The sequence below is a fragment of the Telopea speciosissima genome, chromosome 10 (assembly GCF_018873765.1).
Source record: "Telopea speciosissima isolate NSW1024214 ecotype Mountain lineage chromosome 10, Tspe_v1, whole genome shotgun sequence".
NCBI lineage: Eukaryota > Viridiplantae > Streptophyta > Magnoliopsida > Proteales > Proteaceae > Telopea > Telopea speciosissima.
In genome coordinates this window covers 53797685-53821831 of record NC_057925.1, presented here as the reverse complement: position 1 = coordinate 53821831, position 24147 = coordinate 53797685, and the positions used below count along the sequence as shown (strand labels likewise).

Genomic DNA, 24147 nt, shown 5'->3' with positions numbered 1-24147 from the left:
TTGTGTCACATATGGAGTTCCCAGAAAAGGAGTTAATCAACCATTGCCATTCGCGATCAAAGCTTTTGATCCTTCTGCTACGCTGCCAGATGGAGGATAAGGCCTTATGCCAAATGGTGGAGGTAAAGGTGCAGTCAAAGAAGAGATGGGGGATATCTTCACGGCCTATCCAGCAAAGGTTGCAAGAGGGGGGAGCTGGGATATTGCGGTGGATCAGAAAGGCTTGGGTGGGCAAGCAAAGTCTTAGGGCTCTCCAAACAGTTAGGCTATGACGGGGGATGTGGCCTTTAAACCAGGTTAACTTATGCCAGGGGACAGAGGGGCACGGGTCCCTGGAAAGGTTCCAGGCAGAGGAGGAAGAGAAGGTGCTGTTGGGGGAGGGGAGCCAGGTGACCTTATCCGCTCAATTGGGGGGATATTGAGGCAACGGGGGGAGGGTAGCCCATACAAGAGTGGAGATGGCAGGGTTGAGGGAAGGGTTAGGGGACCAAGAGCCCGAGGAAATGAGGGAGGAGACAGTGGCAGCCTTGGGGAGGCCAGAGTAATGGATGGCCCTGGGGCCCAGCAAATTATAGAGAATTCCTAAAGGGTGCCAAAGATCCAACCAGAGAGGTGGAGGAGCCGTCAGAAATGGAAGAGGAGATACCGCGGAGGGCCAGAGGGCGGAGGGAGAGGATCTTGCGCCAAATCCAAGAGGAATTGGCATGGATAGGAACAGTCCAGATGGAGTCTGATTTAAGAAGGTGAGAGTGGCCCCAAGAGACCCAAATAGAATCCTGGCGAGAAGAGATTCTCCAAATGAGTTTAAGAATGCCCGCTCTGTTGGAGTCGCGGATACGTCGGATACCCAGGCCACCCTCAGATTTAGGGAGGCAGATGGATTTCCAACTAACAGGGTGGAGAAATCTCGAAGTGTCGCAACCCTTCCAAAGGAAGGCGCAGAAGAGGCGCTCAATGGACTGGATGGTGGAATTAGGGATGTAGAAGATACCAGTCCAGTAGATGTAGGTTGCTTGGAGAACCGAATGGATACATTCAAGTCTGCCAGCATAAGACAGGAGCTTGCCTTTCCAGAGCTAGAGACGCTTCCGAATGTTGTCAAGCATGGGAGTGCAGTGGTGGGTGGAGAGCCTAGTTGGGATCAGGGGGAGACCAAGGTAGGTGACAGGAAGAGTCCCTAAGGAGAATCCTGTCAAGAGGCGGAGTCCAAGATACCAGAGAGAAAAATTTTGGATTTAAGGAGATTGGCCCTGAGGCCAGAGAGAGACTCAAATAGATGAAGGGAGTCCATGATGGCAGAGATGGAGGAGTGGGAAGCTTTAGAGAAGATCATCAAGTCATCAGCAAAGGCCAGATGGGAGAGATTGATCTGCTTGCATTTAGGAAGGGGGTAGATGAGGTGGTCGGTTTTGGTTTGGAGGCTCCTGGATAGGACTTCTAGGGCAAAGGAAAAGAGGAAAGGGGGCAACCCTGGCGAATTCCAACTTTGGAGCTGAAAAAGCCAGCGGTGGAGCCATTAACCAAGACTGAGAAGGAAGGGGTGGAGATACAGGCATAAATCCAGCGAATGGAAACTGGAGGGAAGCCCATGAGGGAGAGCACATCACAGATGAAATCCTAGTGGATGGAATCAAAAACTTTGTGGAGATCGATTTTTAAGAGAGCAGCCGGGGAATGCGATTTGCGGTCGAAGCCTCTGACGATCTCAGAGCAGAGGATGATATTGTCCGCAATGCTCCGGCCGGCGATGAAGGCCGACTGGTTGGGACTTACGAGGGAGGGGATGACCGCCTTGATCCGGTCGGCAAGAATTTTGGCAATGAACTTGTAAATGAGATTGCAGAGGGAGATTGGCCGAAAATCAGCTAGGGAAGAGGCCCCTTCCTTTTTAGGGATGAGGCAGATGAAGGTTTGATTGATCTGGGCTAGCTGACCCGGTTGAAGAAGAAATTGCAGATGGCTTTGATGATCTCTCCTCTAGTAGAGTCCCAGCAACTGAGGAAGAAGTCCATACCGAAGCCATCAGGACCCGGAGCCTTATTGGACTTATGGGAAAGGATAGCCTGGGAGATCTCGTCATCAGTGGGGATGGCGATGAGAGAGTGGGAGAGGGAGGGGGGAATGAAGTTATCAATGAGAGCTGGGGGAATAGGGGAAGGGGGGGGGGGAGAGAGGGATTGGAAAGGGTGGAGAAGTAAGAGGAGGCAGCCTCTTTGATTTCAGAGGGAGAGGAGAGGGAGGACCCATCAGAAGCCAGAAGGAGGATGATGGAATTGGAGTTGTGCCTAGCTTTAATGGAGCGGTGGAAATAGGCAAAGTTCGAGTCACCAAGCTCCAACCATTTGGAATGGGATTTCTGGCGAAGAAAGCTTTCCTCGGAGAGGGAGAGGGAGGAAAGCTCTTCGGCGAGGCGCTTCTCGTCAGCAGCTAACGTCGGATTAAGAGGGTCGGACTGAAGCTTGAATTGGACCTGAGAGAGATCAGAGCGGCAGGAAGACAGCCTGGAGGGGATGTTGCCAAAGGTGGAGAGGTTTCACCTTCGGAGAACAGATTTGGTATTCCGAAGTTTGCGAGCCAGGGTTACCACGAGAAGAGAGGGAGAAGAGACCGGGATATGCCAAGCTTTCTTGATGGTGGCCGGGTAGAGGGGATGGGAGGTCCACATATCAAAGAACTTGAAAGGTTTGGGGCCAAAAGATGAGTAAGGCTGGAGGGAGATAAGACAAGGGCAATGGTCAGAAAGGCCTTGGACTAGGAAGTGCACATTGTATTCAGGTTGGTCATGAGTTCAAGCCCGCATGCATACAATGCAGTATTCATTTTTATAGCAGAAAGGCTTGTAGCCTGAAACATGTGGTTCTCTCCCCCCCCCCCCCCCCAAAAAAAAAAAAAAAAAAAAGCCGCCTGGTTTGGATTGCTGCACCAAACCAAAAAAAGAGGAGGTTGTTCTGGTTCCGTCTGGTCAACGACCGGTTTTGTCCAGTTCATTAAATTATGATTATAACCGAGTGGGTGAAAAGAGAGAGGGTTCCCTCCGAACCTGAGTACTAATTCGAGCGAATGGAGGGCCTCCATTACTAATCGTAAAATAAGGGGTTTTTGAGAAGGCCACACCATTTTTGTGTCTTGCCTTGCGGATTCCATCGACACGGGCATTGTGTGAAAACTTTTCCCTATTGTTTATTTGACAGCTATTAGACCAACCATGCTTTTTGTGGAGCTAAATGTTGTGCAATAAAGGAGCTACTAATACATAAAATAATGTTGAGATTAATGAATGGCATGAAAAGGAAAAAGGAAAAAGGAAATGGAACACATTTGAGGAAATGTAGGAGTAGCACTAGCACCAAAAGGTGAGAAGTTGAGGGAAAAGTTGATTGATGTGGTTTTTCCACGTGCTTCAAAGACCAGTAAACGCATGAGTAAGGAGTGATACTGTGGATGGTGCAAGTTGATGCTGCTGAAGGACAAGAATTATGCTGAAAAGGGCTTGAATCAAAGTGGTGGCAAGGGCATGAGTGCTTATGACTTGCATTATAAATAGTTGTTGTACTACAAGCAAAATAAAAAGAAAAAGTAATACACTCCTGCAAGAACGCTCAAGCAGTAATTTAAAAGAGTGGAATCCTGAAAAAGGACGTAAGAAAAAGAGTGAAAAAGAAAGCTCAATTAGACTTCCAATCTCAACTGGAATACCATCTATATCTTTTCTTTTACTAATATATGATACATCTTAGAAAAGTTTTTTTGATCTTCTGTACCTCTCTCTCTGTTATTAAATATCATATACCTACATTCCCATTATGTTATATTGCTAACTGCTGTTCCTTCAGTTTCCATAGTACTCATTTGGATCTTTTGGTTCAGGGCATGAGAATTCCATCCTATGAAAATCAATTACTTCACTTATCTGAGGATCTAGCCCGTAGGCTGTTACCTGCATTTGACACTCCTACTGGTATTATTCTCTTATTTCAACAAAGCTAGATTGATAACCCTAATTGAATCCTCCATTTTTAATGAACTGAATTTTGTTGAATTATAATAAACTGTTAAGATCATTGTATTTTTCGTTCAAACCTATACAGCTTTTAGTAATTTGATTCGATTTACCATGATATTTCTGTAGATTGTCAGATCACAACTTACAAAATACTGCTATAGAAGTGTATATGCCTGGATATTTCCTGTTTAAAACTTGTGATAACTTTTAATTGATGATGTTTTGCAGGTATTCCATTTGGATCTGTCAATCTACTGCATGGAGTTGATGAAAATGAAAGCAAGGCAAGATCTCTCTGTATTTTCTGCTGCTCCCCCACCCCCCTCACACACACACATGAGCCCAAGGATTGGTAGTTCAATTATATATAGAATAAGGATATACAAACAAGAACCAATCCCAATGAAAATGCAGAAAAAATGGGATTCGTAAATAATACTACTCCCAGACCCCCTAGGCCCTAGTATAAGACCTGATCCCAGAAATACTAAAAGAAAAACATGTATTTGCCCTGGTAACTCCATTATATATTATTTACATAATTTCATGTAAAATAAGAAATAAATAAGTCGAAATAGCCCACTTCCCTCCGTCAGAGCTACTTTCGGGGAGAACTCTTGCTCCCTGGCTCACTGAAACCAAGAGATGAGACAGAAGATGCATAAGAGGCAGAGTAAACTATAGGTGCAGAGTAAGCCTCTATTCTATGTCACGCACGTGCGCGCACGCACACATATGATCTTTAACTACATGTTTCACTCACATGTACCCACATGTCCATGCTCAAGTTGCATTCTAGACTAATTGAGATGATGGTGTACTGTTTACCATGATACTGGATTGATTATCTCAGAATCCATTCCTGATGCAGAAGCATCAATAATGATTAATGATAGCTCCAAATTAGCCCCTACATTAGTATGGGGGTGAAATAGTTATTGGAATAGTTTATTATGATAAGATTACAGTATAGGATTTTTTTTCTTCTATAAGTTTCTTTTGGTTATTTACCAAAAATAAATAAATATTGTGATTTCTCCAGACCTATACTAGCTGCTTGTTCTTGGTATGGTTATGTTGCTGAATCAATAAGAAAATATTAACTACTTTCAGATTTGATGTTTACTTTCCTTGCTGGGCTAGTCAGAGCGTCCACCAAATGTTTGGGATTTATGTTGAATACTTAATTAACTACTTTGGAGTTTACTTTAGAACCATCTACTTCCTTTCTTAGTTTCTTGTCACAGTGTTATTTAGTAGAAAATCCTCAAGTTCCGATTTTCTGATCAGATAACATCGACAGCTGGTGGTGGCACTTTAACTTTAGAATTTGGGGTGCTGAGCCGTTTAACAAATAATCCAGGTATTGGCACTGTTTATTTTGTCTATGAAATATGCTCACTTTAATTTCTTCTGAATTCCAATTGTAGTCCAGTCTTGAAAATTTTAATTTTTCCAGATCTAGGACACTGGAGCATATATTTTTATGCCCTGCTATTATGTAATTTTTTTATATTTATTATGGAAACTACTTTTTGGTCTAAAATGGAAGTACTTATATGTAGGATTGTAAGTTAGGGATGGGATCTCACTTTTTGTTTGTTTGTTTTTTTTTTTTTTTTGGGGGGGGGGGGGTGTGTGGTTGTTCTAAACCAGGGGGGATGGATTGAACATTAATGGGATCTTGAGTTTTTCATTTTGTTTCTTTATTCATCTCCAAAGGCCTAGCTTACAATTCTAATTTTTTTATTCCTACTGTAAAACCTTGACCTTTATACAATGTCAAGCCCGGAAAACTGATGCCTACCCTTACCTGCTCTAGGTCAGGCTTACTAACACCAAATTGATTGGGAAATCCGGGCAAACTCATCCAGTGCCCATTTATTATCCAAACTGGGTTTCTATTTTTGAATTTCATAAATCTCCACTTGACATCCTAATTTATCATGCTGGGTTATCTTATTGAGTTTAAAAGGGATTTATCTGACTGATACCGAAATTTCCCCACATATTAAAGTTATCTCTCGGATCTGTTTCTTAGTTGTTTCTTGGACCATTTGCGATTTTTAAAGGACCAATTGAGATCTTTTGATTTTTCTCAATTTTCACTCTGAAACCTTGTTCCACTTGGTTTCTCAAAAACTTGCTTAGCAGTCCCACTTGCTGAAGAAATAAAGTTTTCTTACTTCTATGGTTGAAATAAATTCTGACAATGAAGATGGCCACTTCCATGATTATGCAGTTTTTGAGCAAGTTACAAAAAATGCAGTTCGTGGAATTTGGGCACGCCGTTCTAAACTCAACCTAGTCGGTGCTCATATCAATGTTTTTACAGGTGAATGGACTCAAAAGGTAAATTTACCCTACAAAATCACTCTGTCAGAGAGACACGTGATTCTTGTGTAATTCCTTGCTTCTGTGATTCAAATGTGTGCAGCTCAGGGCAGTTTCATGTCAATATGAAATTATGTGTTGCTTTGATGCAGGATTTCTAATGTGATATCTCATAGTTTCCACTATAGACCCTTTTTTCAAGATGTCACTTTTTATTTTCTGGCATAAGGTTTCATTCAGAACTTGATTACTGATGATCATTATATTACTATTGATTGATTATGATGGTCAATGAAACTGCCATACAACTATGTTGTGTAATTTTTTTCTACGACACTTATGATATTTTTAAGTTTTTCGTGGAAAAAGGCTTTGTTTTACTTTGTAGATGGTGATATTTAAATAATTCTCAGTTTGGGGGTTTAATTTTTTATGTTGCTTAAATAAAAGTGTGAAGCACTGTTAGCTGAGTTTCTGTTTTGCATAAAGAAAACATGCTTTTTGGTTTGGGATAATATTATGTCAGATTGAATACAGAGGCTGGGAGGCCTTGTTGAACCCTTCCCTTTGTATTTGCAGAGGCCAGTGATATTAAAGGGTTGGTGGTGTCTTCTATCAGATTTCTAAAGCAAGGTGAACAGCAGCTTGATTGAATTCAAATCATGCAAAACCTCGTGATGCTGGATAGGCTAATAAAAAAAATCTTAGATTTTTCTTATGGTAGACATATCAACAGTTTCACGATTATTCTGGGAGCATTAGAGCTTTTGCCTCTCTATTGTGTCTGAGGTCCTTTCAAAAGTTTAATTTCATCTCCCAAATTGTTATCATAGTATATATGACCCACTGAATGATTCAGTTTCAGTCTTTTGGAAGATGAATTCAAGTCCTCAAATCAACCCCTTTGATTTACTTGAGGTTTACTAAGCGCATGTCTACTTATTGTAGCATTAGAAGTTCAACATAATTCTTTACTATAAGGAATTTTCAATAGAGATATGTGTTGGAATATGGGTATTTGGGTATTACGTGTGACATGGGTCGATCCATGATATAAGATCGACCCATGGGGTGTTATTTCTATTTTAGTTATTTTCCCTTTCCTAGTTCTATTCTAGCTCTATTTAACTAGTTAGAATTAGAGTTATATTTGGGCTATGACACTGTTCACGTGAATAGTCTCGTGAACAGTGTTTCCCTTTGTAATCTCTTTTATTATTATTATTATAAATAGAGAGCTTGACTGATCTCATTGATCAATCAAGCCATTCACTTATTTCTACATGGTATCAGAGCCTAAACTTGATATCTGAGAAATTAACTTTGCTCTCCTCCGTCGTCTCCCTCCACAATTGTTCTCTCCTAGATCAACTAACCCATTACCCTAAAACCCTAAATCAACCGAGACCCTCCTTCTCTCTTCCCTTCTCTCGTTTCCATTATTTCATGGGGGCAGTACTTTGAGGTGATCTAAATATGATCTAGTACTTGCCCTAGAGTTTACCTCCTTTACTTTATCCTATTTTATGATCTCCATGCACAGTGAGATCCATGTTTGAAGATTGATGAACTGCAGATTTTATTTTAGAAGACCTGTAGATTTTTTTTCTCGAAGATTAAAGACCTGCAGATTTATTTCTCTCGAAGACCTGCAGTATTTTTTCTCCATGTTTGAAGACTGAAGCACTGCAGAATTTTATTTAGAAGACCTGCAGATGTTTTAAGACCTGAAAATTTTTTTCTCGAGACCTGCAGAATTTTTTTCGAGACCTGCAAATCCATATTGTGCGAAGATCTGCAGACTCCTTTCCATAGTTGTCACGGCGTCACGGCGATCCAAGTCGGTGGAAGGGTGTCACGTCGATATATCGACATGTAGCCCGCCATGGCGAGCATGTCGACCATGTTTAATTTTTTATTTTCTGTATTTTTAATGTCATTTAGTATGCTATAATATATGTCCTATAACATCAAAAATCAACATGAAAGTGTACTACACTACTACTAATATACTATGCCACTATGGTTTAATTCATGAAAGTGTAACTAATATCCATTAGTGTATATGAAAGTATGAAAAATTGAAAATATAGATTAACCTGTCAAATAATTGAAAGCAATAGTAAAAATCAAATGATAGGCTAACCTGTTTACTAAAGCTTGATAGCAATAGTCTTTCTTCAGTGTGTGTGATTTGGAGCAAAGCATCTAAGCTATTAAATGGTTTAAAAAAAAATAAATTTAAATCTAACTTTTATATGTACAAATATCGACCGATATGCCAACATATCGTGGTATGGCTTCCATGGAAGCCATATCGAATGATATATTTACATCCACCATGGCGTAGCTCGATATGCCACCTCTCCCAGCGCCAGGACGCCATGACAACTATGCTCCTTTCCTCTTTTTTTTGAAGACCTGTAGCTGTTTTAAAACACCTTCAGCAGTTTTTTATTGAAGACCCGCAATTTTTTGAAGACCTGCAGCAGCTTTTTTGTTGAAGATCTGCAGATTTTTTGCAGGAGTGCAGTATTTTTTTGAAGACCTGCAAATTTTTTTTCTGTATACAGATCTGTAGCTTCTCTTTGTTTGACAACACTGTAGTAGTTTATTTATACAATCTGCAGAGTTTATTTTGAAAAACTGCTGCCTATTTACCTATTGCAGAATATTCTGCAATTTCCTGCACTTCTCGGTTATTGAAGTTCTATCAGTATGCCTGATTCAGCTGCATCCACTGCTACCACCAACACTGGCCAATCTTCTACACAAGGGACCCATCATGATTATCCCTCTTTTCCAGTCAGCCCGATAAAGCTCGATGGCACTAATTATTTACTTTGGTCTACACAAATGTTTCTTTCCATTGATTCAAGGGGCTATAAGGGATATATATATGGTACCATTGTCAAACCAAGTGAACCTGGTACATTACAAGACAAGTGGAGTTCCAGCAACTCTCTTGTTATGGCTTTTCTTCTCAGTGCAATGACTCCATCCATTGCCCGTGGCTATACACTACTTGATTCAGCGGCAAAAATTTGGAAAGCTACTAAAGGTACCTATTCCCAGGTAGGGAATGACGCACAAGTTTATGATATTCAACAAAAAATCCATACAACCAAACAGGGTGAACTTACTTTATCTGAATACTACTGTGAACTCCGTAGCCTGTGGCAAGAGCTTGACTATTATGATAACTTTCAGCTTGATTGTCCTTCTGATATTACCAAATTTCAGCTTAGGGAGGATAAATTCAGAGTATACACTTTCTTGACTGGCCTTAATGTGGAATATGATCAGCTTCGGTCTCAAGTTCTGAGTCGTTCACCTTTTCCCACTTTGGAGCAAGCCTACTCTATGATACAATTGGAAGATACTCGTCGTTCCACCATGTTATCAACTACACAGCCAGAGAGATCTGCTTTAATTTCTTCTAGAGGTAGCTCTTCTAGTACTAGTACACGTTCCTCGTCCGAGAAGGAACCTCTTAAATGTACTCATTGTGGAAAGGAACGACATACTGTGGATTTTTCCTGGAAGTTACATGGTCGGCCATCTGACTCTTCTGATGGTCGTAGTGGTGGTCGTGGTCGAGGCCGTGGCCGTAGTCGTGGTGGCACACATGCCCATCTTTCTGAAGCTACTGAAACAGCCCCTACTACCACACTTTCTGCAGAGGAACTTGCTGCCTTTCGTCGTATGATGACTACCTTCGCCTCTTCATCTGCACCTGCCTCTACCTCGACTGTGGTTCCCTCTTCTGAATCGAACCTTGTTTTCTCCAAACCAGGTATTTCTTTTGCTGGTCATTGTGCTTCGGCATTATCTCTTCCTTGGATAATCGATTCCGGAGCCACTGACCACATGACTGGTCGATCCAATTTATTTTTTCGTTATTCTCCCTGTTCAGGCAAAGATAAAATTAAAATAGCCGATGGTTCTCTTTCCTCTGTCTCAGGGAAGGGAGCCATCCATTGTTCTCCTTCTTTATCTTTGTCCTCTGTTTTACATGTTCCTAAGTTAACTTCTAATTTGCTTTCTATCAGTAGTTTGACATCTGATCTCAATTGCAAAGCTATTTTTTATCCTTCACATTGTGTCTTTCAGGACTTGGGGACAGGGAGAACGATTGGAACTGGTAAAATGCGTGGTGGTCTCTACTTGCTTGACGATGATCTTATCTCTAATGCTGTTACTATGTTTGGCCAGGCTCTTACTGCTACTTCTGCTGAACATCATTTATCTGAATTGCACCAATGGCATCGTCGACTGGGCCATCCACCTTTAGGAACCTTAGCTAAGATTTTTCCTGTTTTATTTCAGCATTGTAACCCTCACTCTTTATTATGTGAGGCTTGTGTTTTTGCAAAACAAACTCGTTCTGTTTATTCTAGTTCAAATAAAAGATGTTCTAAGCCTTTTTCTATGATTCATTCTGATGTCTGGGGTCCCTCACGTACCTCTTCTATTTCTGGCTTTAAGTGGTTTGTCACCTTTATTGATTGCCACACACGCACCACTTGGGTTTACTTAATGCAACACAAGAGTGAAGTTTTTTCCTGTTTTAAAGTCTTTTATAACATGGTTCAAACTCAGTTTCAAGCTACCATTCAAACTCTCAGGAGTGACAATGGTCATGAATATTTAGATGGAGCCTTTCAATTATTTCTTGCTACTCAGGGTATTATTCATCAAACTAGTTGCGTTGACACTCCACCCCAAAATGGAGTGGTTGAATGCAAAAATAGACTTCTTGATGTAGCTCGCTCTATTATGTTTGAAATGCATGTTCCTTCTCATTTCTCGGGAGAGGCTGTTTTAACAGCTGCTTATCTTATCAATAGGATGCCCTCTCGGGTACTTGACTATAAATCTCCTCTTGATCTTTTGAAGGGTCTTCTTCTTATATTATTCCTCCCAAAAATTTTGGGTGTGTTTGTTTTGTTCGAAACCTCTATGCCCATGGCAAACTTGATCCCCGCGGTCTCCGCTGTATTTTCATTGGTTATTCTCCCACCCAAAAGGGGTATAAATGTTATCATCCTACATCTCGTCGTGTTTTTGTTTCCATGGATGTCGTTTTTCATGAGGCCGTGGCTTTCATTTGAAGGGGTCTTCTTCTTATATTAGTCCTCCCAAAATTTTTGGGTGTGTTTGTTTTGTTCGAAACCACTATGCCCATGGCAAACTTGATCCCTGCGGTCTCCGCTGTATTTTCATTGGTTATTCTCCCACCCAAAAAGGGTATAAATGTTATCATCCTACATCTCGTCGTGTTTTTGTTTCCATGGATGTCATTTTTCATGAGGCCGTGGCTTTCTTTCCATCTTCGGCACCTCTTCAGGGGGAGTTCATTCCTACTCTAGAAGAAGTACCGATTCCCATTCCTCCTCTACATGAACCTATTGATGACTATCATGTACCTTTAGATAATGATGTTCAAGGGGAGCAGCAGGTACAACCAGTGAAAGATTTCACACAGCAGTATTATCGAAAGAAAAAGGGCAACAACAGCCCACCATCGCAAAGATTACCAGGCCAAGAGTTGTCCTCTCGACCCAGGATCGAATGACACCTCCTCTGGTAATATTTCTAATCCTTTAGATGCTGCTACTTCTCCTATTACTTCTGATCCATCACTTGATCTACCCATTGCTCTTAGAAAGGGAAAAAGGTCTTGTACGCAACATCCAATATCACAGGTTATTTCGTATGAATCTTTATCCCCATCATTTCATGCTTTTGTTTCCTCTTTATCCTCTGTTTCCATACCACAGACTTGGCAGGAGGCATTTGCAGATACTAGGTGGAAGGAGGCCATGATCGAAGAAATGCTAGCTCTAAAGAAGAGTGGTACATGGGATCTTGCCACACTTCCACCACAAAAGAAGACTGTTGGCTGCAAGTGGGTCTTTCTAATTAAATAAAAAGCTGATGGAACTATTGATCGTTTTAAAGCAAGGCTGGATGCTCGCGGATTTACTCAGACATATGGGATAGATTATTTGGAGACTTTTGCACCTGTTGCCAAAATGAACACTATCAGGGTAATTTGTGCTGTGAACTTAGGATGGAGTCTACAACAGCTTGATGTTAAAAATGCCTTCCTCCATGGTGAATTAAAGGAAGAGGTATATATGGATGTCCCTCCTGGGTTCTCATCTGCTGCAACTCATGGCAAGGTTTGTAAACTTAAGCGTGCGTTGTATGGTCTGAAACAATCACCACGTGCATGGTTTGGTTGTTTTCAGACAGCGATGTTGACATTTGGTTATAAACAAAGCAATGTAGATCACACTTTATTTATCAAGACATCGGACAGCATTATTACTCTCCTCCTAGTATATGTCGATGATATAATTGTAACTGGAAATAACCCTGCTGAAATTTCCAAGTTGAAGAATTATTTGGCCATGGAATTTGAGAATAAGGATCTAGGCATACTTCATTTTCTAGGGATTGAAGTGGCCCATTCTTCTCAAGGGCTGTTCTTATCTCAACGCAAGAATACTCTAGATCTTCTTTCTGAAACTGGCATGTTAGGCTGTTCTCCTGTGGATACTCCCATTGAGGCAAATGCTCGTTTCCGAGACACTGATGGTGAACCAGTGGACAAAGGGAGATATCAGAGGCTAGTTGGGCGACTAATTATTTATCTCACACTAGGCCTGATATTGCCTATGCTGTGAGTCTTATCAGTCAATTTATGCATGATCCCCGGTCTAATCATCTGGAAGCAATATTCAGGATTTTGAGATACTTGAAGTCGGCTCCTGATAAAGGAGTATTATTCTCTCGTCATGATCATCTATAGATTGAGGCCTACACTGACTCAGATTGGGTTGGTTCCCATATCGAAAATCCACTACAGGTTACTGTACATTTGTGGGTGGAAATTGTGTTACATGGCGTAGCAAGAAGCAAACAGTGGTGGCCCGTTCTAGTGCAGAGGCTGAATTTAGAGCTATGGCTCTTGGTATTTGTGATCTATTGTGGCTCAAGACTTTGTTACAAGATTTGAGTATTCCTATTACTTTGCCTATGCGACTCTACTGCGACAGTAAATCAGCAATAAGCATTGCCCATAATCCAGTACAACATGATAGGACGAAACATATTGAAATTGATCGTCATTTTATCAAGGAGAATCTAGATAATGGGACGGTTTGTGTTCCTTATGTGCAATCTGGGGAACAGTTGGCTGATGTGTTCACCAAAGGCTTAAGTGGAAAAGTTTTTCAACCTCTAGTGTGCAAGTTGGGCATGACTAATATCTAAACACCAACTTGAGGGGGAGTGTTGGAATATGGGTATTTGGGTATTACGTGTGACATGGGTCGATCCATGATATAAGATCCACCCATGGGGTGTTATTTCTATTTTAGTTATTTTCCCTTTCCTAGTTCTATTCTAGCTCTATTTAACTAGTTAGAAGAATTAGAGTTATATTTGGGCTATGACACTGTTTACGTGAATAGTGTCGTGAACAGTGTTTTCATTTGTAGTCTCTTTTATTATTATTATTATTATAAGTAGAGAGCTTGACTGATCTCATTGATCAATCAAGCCATTCACTTATTTCTACAATATATATTCAAATGATTAAGATCCTGGTCATTGGTCATCAATCATAGCTTCTATATATTTATTTATCGTATTTGTTGTTAATTGACACAATGCATGAATCACTGTATAGAAAGTTCTACATGATTGGATTACATAGTCAGGCGAGATTCAGTTTTATTTGTGTGGCAGTTTCTGGTTAATCTTGATCCTAAGTTGATATTTTGCAGGATGCAGGAATAGGGACAAGTATTGATTCCTTCTATGAGTATCTTCTGAAGGTATGTCACTTATAGCATATTTGGTGAAACCTTGTTTTGGCTGCAAGATAGTGTAATAATGTGATAAGTACATCATGCCAAGGTTATAAATTCATCACTTCACTGTCAGTTCTAGTCAGTAGTCATGAAGGGAATTCCACATGCATAAAAATTGCTTGTATGTATGATCACAGTGTCCCAATAAATTCTCGTTATATCATTAATGTTGGACTGCAACCAGATATCTTGATACTGTTGCTTCATCTGCAATTTTTGCCACCCCCTTAGGTTCAGTTTGATTGCTTACAAAGTTTGGATTTTTGAACAATTTTTACAGTGTTCTTGTTTTCAACTCAGAGAGCCTTATTCTCACTACCTGGAGTCAGCTTCAGAACCTGTTTTGAAAAGCTTTTCTTGTAACTGATTTAAGGAAAAGAGACTCCTTGAGCATGTGTCTTCAGTCTTGAGTTTCGAGACCCCAAAAGAAGAGATTTTCACTCTCTCCAAAGGCGGTGTAGTACTTTGATGCAGAAAAATCACAGAAGTGGGCTTATTTTAGTGGAAATAAGCATTGGGTTGCTTTCTGTGTGTTGGTTCTTTGGTCCAAGGGTTTTCATTGTAATTGGCCACTTTAATGGGCCTATAAAGTCGGTAGGAGCTAGGAATACGAGATTAGTTCAGTTAAAAATGTAATCCTAATCCTTGGGGTTATTTGAGTCAATATTAATTGTCCTTTTTTGTGTTAGAAGTTAGCGGAGTTAAGTCCAAGAGTTATTAGGAAATCTGGTTGGGATTTACTTTTTAGTCTATGATGGTTTTAGAGTCCTTGTTTCAGTAAAAGTGTCAACATGTCTGGTTTTACAATTCCAAGTAGTAGATTGAATTCCAAGGCCTTCTAAAATTGTTAGTCAGTTTATGAATTTTATATATAGGTGTACTGGCGTATGGCCTAAGCCACGAATTAATGTGACATATCAAAGTTTTCTTCAAGATTTGGCTGTGTGGACTTGCAGGCTTGCAGTGCTCATAATACAGTCACAGTTCTTAGCCCACATACAATGAATCTAGATGGGTACGTAACCCTTATCCTTAAAACTATCCTGCCCTGTTTTCCTATTCTCACTAGGAATATCCTGTGCCCCGCTGTCCAGTACTCAGATCCCTGAGATCTTTTGCAGGTCAGGTCCTATTAACTGAGACTTACTCTTGACCTCAGATCAATCTGGTCCTTCTATCTCAGGTTATAAATTTTCTCTTTTATATTTTTGAATTCCTCTGTTGTTGGAGAACCTGTTTAGCAAATCCTCTTGATTCCTATTGTTAAAGTTTGGTTAGTTTTGGGTTTGCTATTATCTGTCATCTTGACTGCACCAAAAAGAGAATTTCAAGGATCAACCAGATCATCTTTAGATACTCCAACTCATGTTGGACAAAGGATGGATAGAGAACATCTACCAACGCATTGAATAGAGCCCGCTTGGTAGCTTTGAGTCTTATGATTTGGCTTTATCTCATTAGAGAGACCCAACTGTTTCTTTCTTGCAATATGGTTTCACAAGAAACAGAAGAACCATTCCTTTTCTATATGTTATTTCTGTGTGTGCAGGTGTAAAATCTGATCGCTTTAAGCACACTAATTCCTCCACCATATCTGGAAGAACCTGCTCTAGCTCATAGAGCGGGAAGTAGATTCCTAGTTATCTCTAGCCAAAAAATAGTGCACCTAGACCATACCTTATATAAGGAACTCTCTTTAATAAGCTCAAACCTCTTTTATTGTCCTAAAGAGGTGGAAAGAGTTGCTTGAGAATTTACTGGAGGGCCTCACAACACACCATAATAGGCTAGTGCTATCTGTATATATAATTGTAAATGTTATATAAATAACTTATTAACATGCTTACATATATAAGATATCTTTATACTCTTATTGACATTTGGGGAGCTATTTATAATGTGATTTAATACATTCTACAAAAATGTTGTATGGCCTGATTCCTTGAGGAGTCTTGCACCTTGTTTCCATGTTGGATTCTAGACCTGCATGCTTGTGCATGTAATAGAGCTTTTGGAGGTTTCTGTGCATCAAATAACATATGATTTATCAGATATGGCTTTTTTTTTCCGAAAATTTCCATGTCTTTTTTAACAGAACACTACCATGATTTATTACTCAAAAATGACGCTGGAAATAATTCCAGAGGAGTACAGGAAGTACAAGAGGGGAAAGAAGGGGGGGGGACTAACCACCAAACATCAGTAAGGAACAAATTCGATGCCCTTACAGCAAAATAATGAGCTTCAGAATTAAGCTTGCGAGAAACGTAACGAAACAAAACTGAAGAAAATTGTAAAACAAGAGAATTGATATCCTCTACAAGAGCCCGCGTTGCCTAATCAACCAAGGTAGAAGACGAATGCAAAGCTGACACTAATGGTTGGCAATCAGAAAAGGCAACCAAATGCTGAAGCCCCAAACGCTGGGAAAGTTGAAGGCCGTCACGTAAAGCTTCAGCTTCCATAGCCGAAGGAGATAAACCAAAACCAAACGAACTCTGCGCAACTAAAAAGCGCCCAGCGCTATTCCTAATTACCACCCCACGACCACCACTATGCCGGGAAGAGGACCATGCACCGCCAGTGAACATAAAATGGTAGAAATCAGGTAGTGTGGGAGGGTTGGCAATGGTAGAATGTGGCAAATCCACCCGAATCTGATCAGCCCGATGAGCGGCCTGCCTGCCTCCGGATCACACCTATGGAAAACTGCATGATTGCGTGCTTTCCATATAGCCCAAAGCACCAAAACCCATATGATGACAATGTCTCTTCCATCTGATGAATTGCAAAAACAATCAAACGAAAAAGAAATCCATTCACGAAAGGATGAGCCATGGAAGTCAGATACGTCAATACGTAATGGGGAAGCCCTCGAACAGGAGGCCGCAAATGGGCACTGCACAAACAAATGCAGCACAGTTTCAGTATGGGAGCAACAAAAGGGGCAAATATCAAAATCCGAGAGGTGTCTGTAGGACAACACATTGTAAACTGCAAGAATGTCAGAGCTGCAACGCCATAAGAAAATCTTAAGTTTGGGCAAGATATCCACTCCAGATTTTTTAACCAAAAATGGTCAATTGATGATGAGCTATCAAAGGAGCCTACATTTTTATTGTTAAAAGCAGCAAAATAAGCAGATTTGACACTAAAGATCCCTGATTTTCTAAAAGCCCACCACCATCTCTGGTTATGGATCCTAGGGCTGAGGGGAATGGAGAGAATGTTGTTGGCCTCTGAGGGGGGAAAACACGAGCATACTAAAGATATATCCCACTCATGTGTATTAGGGTGGATAAGATCAGTGACTAATCTAGGCCCATTATTAGTAGGAGTGGATAGAATGCGGTCCCCTGGGGTGCCTGGTACCCAAGCGTCGCTATAAATGTTGACATGTTGCTCATCCGTGACTTTACACCGTAATCCAGAAAGGAGAAGAGAACGCCCTTTTAAAAGGCTATTCCAAGCCCAGGAATAGTTGGAACGAATTGGGGCATCCAAGAAAGAGGAGTTGGAAAAATATCTACTCTCAAAAACTTGAACCCAAAGAGCCTCACTTTGGTGGATCATTCTCCAACATTGCTGAGCTAAGAGTGCTTGATTAAAACAAGCAAAATTCCTAAGTCCCATACCCCCCACACTTTTACTAGGGCAAAGTTTGTTCCATTTTGTCCAATAAACACCCTTGTCATTGTTATCCTTCCACCAGAAACGTCGTAACATTTTGTCAAGATCATGACAAATGTTTAGGGGTAAATGAAACATTGACATTGCAAAAACTGGGATTGAAGATAGCACAGACTTAATAAGGACTTCCTTCCTAGCCGCTGAAAGGAGGTCCTCCTTGCACCCGACAGATTAGCTTTGACACACTCAAGAATATTCTGGAAAGCCAAACGTTTATACCCATGTCTACATGGTGGTGTGAGGGAAAAAAAGGGGGATGGGGGAAAGGAAAAATAAGAGTTTGCCCCTTTACATGAGGGAAGGACTTGGGAAAAAGCAATTTCTTGGATTTAAGTATTATATGAGGGCCTTCTACAATTTTTTTGGTTATTACTTATGCTCCTTTTATTCTTTTTATCTTATCTAAGTTTTTTATATACATCCCTGAAAGCATTTAACTTTTATTACTTCATGATTATTATGACTATCCTATACGTTAACCCAATAAATATAGAGGTCGCCTCGTCCCTGTCTGATTTCGAAGGTTGCTTTCTGACACATTATGTCCTCATACACGAACATGATGACACTTGTGCCTCTGTCTGTGTCGAGAAATAACACAATGCAATTCTTTTCCTGTATTACTGCTCATGATACCTTGAATATCCTTACTTGCTGAAATTCCAGGAACCTGTGGGACAAAATAGCTTTTATATAATGCTTAAGAGATCTAGAAATGACTGATCTTTTGTCCTTAAAGTCACCTGGAAAGTAAAAAGCGCGAAGCTATTATATTTTCTATCTTCTAGAATAATCTTTAACTAGCGCACTATAAAGCAGAACAACAAAGTTCAGGAAATATTCAAGGCTTACATGCCAGGAGAAGCTATTTTCCATAACATTTCAATTGACCCAAACCTATACCGTAATTTGTCTTTAGGACCACCGTATTTTAAGTTTTGTTGATTAATGGAGTTACATAAAAGCAGATTAACTCGTATGCACATACGCACAGATAGAACTGCATACTTACATATTTGTAATTTCTATGGAAAACCTAGTGAACTTGATCCTCAATTATTCCATTGTTTGGTTTGCTTGTTTCATGTCAGGCCCACTTATTATTTGGAGATAAGGAGTATCTATATATATTCCAAGAAGCTTACAAGGCTGCAATGCACTATCTCTACAATGATCCTTGGTGAGAGTCCCTATCCATCTTGGGTTGTTGTATAAATTTTGCATCTTTTCTCACTTTTTTACAATTTAGAATTGTAAATCTAAGATATTTGTAGGTATGTGGAGGTGAATATGAATTCTGCTGCGATTGTCTGGCCATTATTTAACAGTCTGCAGGCATTCTGGCCAGGCCTTCAGGTAGTTTATTCTATTTCATTATCTATTGGAAAATATGCAGTTAATCCTGGAAATAATAATTATCATTTACATTGAGAAGGAAGTTGATTATATATTAAACTTTGAAAGGTTTTAGCTGGCGACATTGATCCTGCTGTTCGTACACATTCTGCCTTCTTTAGTGTATGGAAAAAATTTGGCTTCACCCCTGAGGGTTTTAATCTTGCCACACTCAGTGTTCAGGTATGCAACTAATTGTCTCAACTTGATATACAGGACGACTCTTTATTATTACTTTTTAGTATTAATTTCCTCACAAATCTTGCGTAAATAAGAATACTAGGGCTATGCAATAAATACTTAGTTCAACTCAACAAAGCCTTATTCCAACTAGATGGGTTGGCAGTTGGCTACATGAATACTGCTAATTTGTTAGACTGTATAGGCACCGTGAGGTGGATATGATCATAGAGTCATAGTCGTAAGATGAATATGAGAAAATGAACCAAACTCAGAGAAAACTATTCTACACTTCTGCAGTACTTGGTTGAGAATCCCATTCACCACAATTTGGGAATAAAACTCTTTTTTTTTTTAAAGAAAGGAAGGTTACTCTCACCAAGTACTTGGTAATGCAAGGCAGTGCTCTCTGTGCAATGAATTCCTTTCTTAAGAGGACTGATTTCAGAGTTGTACTACATTTCTGATGGCAAGCCACTGAGCTGATCTCAACATAATATCTACCACTTCTTCCACTGATCTTATCCAACCTGTAATCATGTATTTTTCTTTTCTTCCTAGATGATTGAAAAAACTGGATATTGATACTGCTATTAGATCCTTTGTATCACTTGTATAGTTGTTAAAGTTGGCTTGTTTCCCTGTAAAGCTGTGGTCCTTTTCTCATTATATTTTCTATTGTCGTAACAAAAGAACATTAGCCTCATAATTGATTGAGCTGTGCTAGATTGAATATATCCATATCTGACATCTGAATGGTACCATTTGGAGGTGCATGGTCATAACTTGAACGATGGGGCACATAATATGGCCAAATGGGGCAGGGAAAATTGAAGTTCTGGGATTCTGTCATCTTCATGGCGTGAAGACTGTTATGTGCTAAGAGTTATAGGTTTTTTGCATGTAGTTTCTGTAATAGAATCAGACCAAGACTAACCATTATCTAGGCTTGTGCAAGAGAAGAAAGGGGAGAAAAAGAAGAAAAGAAGAAGAAAATAAGAGGAGAAGAGAGCAGACCTATTAGAGAAGATATCTCTAATCGGCAGCTAAGAATGTGTTTATAATATTGTTAGGTTTGTAAATTACAATAAGGTCCCTGACTTACACAAGTCCCTGAAAGAAAACATAATTACATAAAATTCCCTTTCGATACATAAATTAATTCTTAACACTCCCCCTCAAGCTGGAGCATAAATAGTACCCATGCCTAGGCACCCAGCTTAGAACAACCTTGAAGAAAAACATTCTGAAACAAACCATTGGTAAACATATCTTCAAGTTGATTTGCAAAACTAACAAAAGGAGTGTAAATCAATTTCTGTATTATAGCATCTCGAAATGACAATGAACCTCTATATGCTTGGTCTGCTAATGAAAAACAGGATTATAGCAATATAATTAGTGGCTTGATTGTCATTGAACATATCAATGGTGATGCAGGGCATCCTTTTGATCCAGTAGCCGGCCCATCAAAGAAGGCGCAGCCCAAGTTCAAGACCCGTCCAGATCTGTCTAGCCTGGTCCGAATTAATTCCAGCCCTTCTGGCCAATTCGTGGACTTCTTTCTAGTAGCAGTCAAATTCTGGTCCAAGACTAGTATTTTCTTTTGTCTTTTCATTTTCCAAGGGAGCATTAGTGCCTTCCATTATTCAGTCTTGTTTGTAGTTTCTATGTCGTGGGAACAATTTTCAAGATCTTGGGGTTAGTTTCTAGATCTAGGAATTATTTTCTATGTTTGGTTTTTAGTTTTTAGGTGTTGGGAATTCCATTTAGCCTTGGAATTCCAACAGTCTCTTTAATTCAAGTTCAAGTCTCCTTCTCTATATATATAGAATTCATGGGAGGCTGTTTGAAGCATCCAAAATATTGTGAAAACCCCTCTCTCTCTTAAGATTGAATGCTTGTGTGACTCAAGTAGCTGTGGGACTCAGCATTTGCCAAGGTGGGACTCCTTCGGCGACCTAGGTTGACTCCTATGGCTGGTAGACTGGTAGGACTCCAGTTCTACATCTATCTATCCATCTCCATCATCATCCATCTTCATCTTCCCCAGCACCAGCATCATCACCAGCATCCAAGGTAACCTCCAAGAATTCTACCCAAAAAAAAGGTAACCTCCAAGAACATCTTGAATGTCAATGATTTCTTCCGAAAATTCAGTTTTTGTTCTTGAACTAGGAGGTTGACTATTTATTCTTTTGGAATTTTATTTTTTAACTATTTTTATTAGATTCAAATAGGGATATTTGCTTATTTATGAATAATATCTTAAATAAATTAAATAACAAATATAAAATTACTTAAATGATATTTGGCATAACAAATATAAAAACATTTACTTAAATGATATTTGGCATAAATAAGTGCCAAACCTGGTTCGATACTATTGAGCCCAAGTTTCGTCAAGTTTCGATGGGAATAAGTGAATTTATATAGGTGGTTCAACCAGGTTCAGGTTGAAACTAGCAAAATGTCCAAAATTAAGTCGAAACATGTCAAAACCAGGTACAAAGTCGCTAAACTGAGATATCTTGGTCGAAACTGCATGTGTCAACCAAGATTTAGAACCATGCTCGAAACATGACAAGAAAGAAAAGGAAAATGGTGATGCTTGCCAAGTGCACATGCATCACACTCCATACATGAGATATACTTGCAACGATCATTTGTTGAAGCTTGGAGAGAGATAAGTGACCCAACCGAAAATTCCATTGAAGAGAACTACTAGAAGCAACAGATGTGGCTCTAGAAAAAGAAGCACCATCAAAGTAGTATATGCTATCCTCCTCACACCCTCCATCAATTGTACTCCTTGTCTGTAATTTTGAAAAACACGATAAAAGGGAGTAAAAAGTAACAGAACAGTTTAGTGGTTTGGTATTGACTGAAAGAAGATTCAATGGTAATTGAGATACATGATGTACTAATGAAGTCAATGATAAAGAAGATCTAAGGGAAACAATACTATGACACAGAAATTTGGGTAGAAGAGACATCTACAAAAATGACTCTAGATGGATGACAAGATTTTTGGAAAGAGATGAACACATTTGACTTTTCAATCATATGAGAGGAGGCACCTCAATCAATAATCCAGGTGGAACGAGATGAAGAGGCTAGGACCGCATCTTTACCTATGTGGGCTAGTGTAGCAGTGGATGCGGGAGGTGGATGACTAAGTCGCAAGTTGCTATACTTTTTTCCGAAGATTGTGACAATCATAGTGAGACACAGTTACTGATTGACTAGAACCAAACAAAGGAACCTGATTTGTATCATTAGATGATACAATTTCAAAGGTGCTATCAACCACTAATGTATTGGCCTTCATTGCCCATTAAGACATACTGTACTTGTCAATTGTATGATTGTTTTTACCATAGTGAGTACACTGACCAAAAATTTGATTGGGCTGCTATCCTCCATGACCACTAATACCATGTCCTTGACCTCCTCCTGAACCATGACCTCTCCTAGGAAATCCAGAACCTTTGCCATGAGCTCCATTGCCAAACACCTAGGCAGAACTTTCCTTGGAAGAAAGATAAACAAAATCTTGAATACAACAAAACAGAAGGAGCTTTTTCTCCAGCAAGAATTTGACTTTTTGATAGGCTGCAAGTAGGATTTAGATCAGATAAAAATTTATCTGCTTTGAAATTTACGATGTTGAGTTTTTAATTGTTCCAAATCAGTGGTTGATAAAATTCAGTTCTTCCCACATGCCCTTGAGTGCACTGTAATTTTCACCCATAAACTTTTCACCTTGTTTAACATTAAAGATCTTCTCATTAAGATCATACACCTGTGACATGTTTTTCGCATCAGAAATTCTCTCTTGCATCATCTCAAATTCCTTTTGCAGTAGTATGAAACATAACATTTGCAGCAATGGAAGGTTCCTACTGTTTGAAAGCCAAACTGGTTGTCAAGGATCGAGATCTCGGTTTCGGACATGGTTTCTGGAGATGCGTCAGATTTTGTTTTGAGGTTTTAACATTGGGCTTTGACCTTGGGTCTCCTTGGGTTCAAACCCAGGGTTGGGTTTTCGACCCTGGGTATAGTTTTGGCCAGGCCCGAAAACTAGACAACTTGGAGAAATCCTTATAAGTTTCGACTGAGATTTAGTTCCATGCTGGTCGTAACATATCACTCCGGCATCCGGTCATCATAGTCTATGACACCTTTAGGTGGAGGGTTTTGAAGTTTACTTCAGTTTTTCTAATATAAACCTTCACAGATTGTGCCCACAATCAGTAATTAGAGGCAACACTTAATTTTATAGATGTGATTTGGACATTAACATTAACATTATCCACCAGATGTCACAGCAGAATTGAAGCAGTAACTATGGTAAACCAGAAGTTGTAGCAAGAAATGTCAGACCAGAACCAAATCAGTTTCAGCACCAAATATCGAATCAACCAAACCCATATCCAAATATCAAGAAAGAAAAAATCCAAATTCTGCACCAGATGTCATACCAACAACATAAAACCGCATAGCAGAACAAGGCCAAATCACAAAAAGAAAACATAATCAAATCACTGGAAGTAAACATAACCACATCACAGGGAAGGAACCTGCTTTGATGTCTCTGAAATTAAGAAGTTCGATTAACTTGTTCTATTAGGAGAACAATTTTGCAAAGCCTGGATT

The 24147-nt window shown here is 39.7% G+C and overlaps 1 protein-coding gene across 1 annotated transcript in view; it reads left to right on the top strand.

Moving 5' to 3' along the window:
* The window catches only part of LOC122642783 (alpha-mannosidase I MNS4), a 43229-nt gene that overhangs the window by 14907 nt on the left and 4175 nt on the right, over positions 1 to 24147 (top strand). The window contains exons 5-12 of the mRNA XM_043836371.1: positions 3868 to 3958; positions 4232 to 4287; positions 5294 to 5366; positions 6246 to 6355; positions 14137 to 14187; positions 19005 to 19093; positions 19188 to 19269; positions 19378 to 19491. Coding sequence (XP_043692306.1) covers positions 3868 to 3958; positions 4232 to 4287; positions 5294 to 5366; positions 6246 to 6355; positions 14137 to 14187; positions 19005 to 19093; positions 19188 to 19269; positions 19378 to 19491 — 666 coding nt within the window. The remainder of the gene's footprint in view (positions 1 to 3867; positions 3959 to 4231; positions 4288 to 5293; positions 5367 to 6245; positions 6356 to 14136; positions 14188 to 19004; positions 19094 to 19187; positions 19270 to 19377; positions 19492 to 24147) is intronic.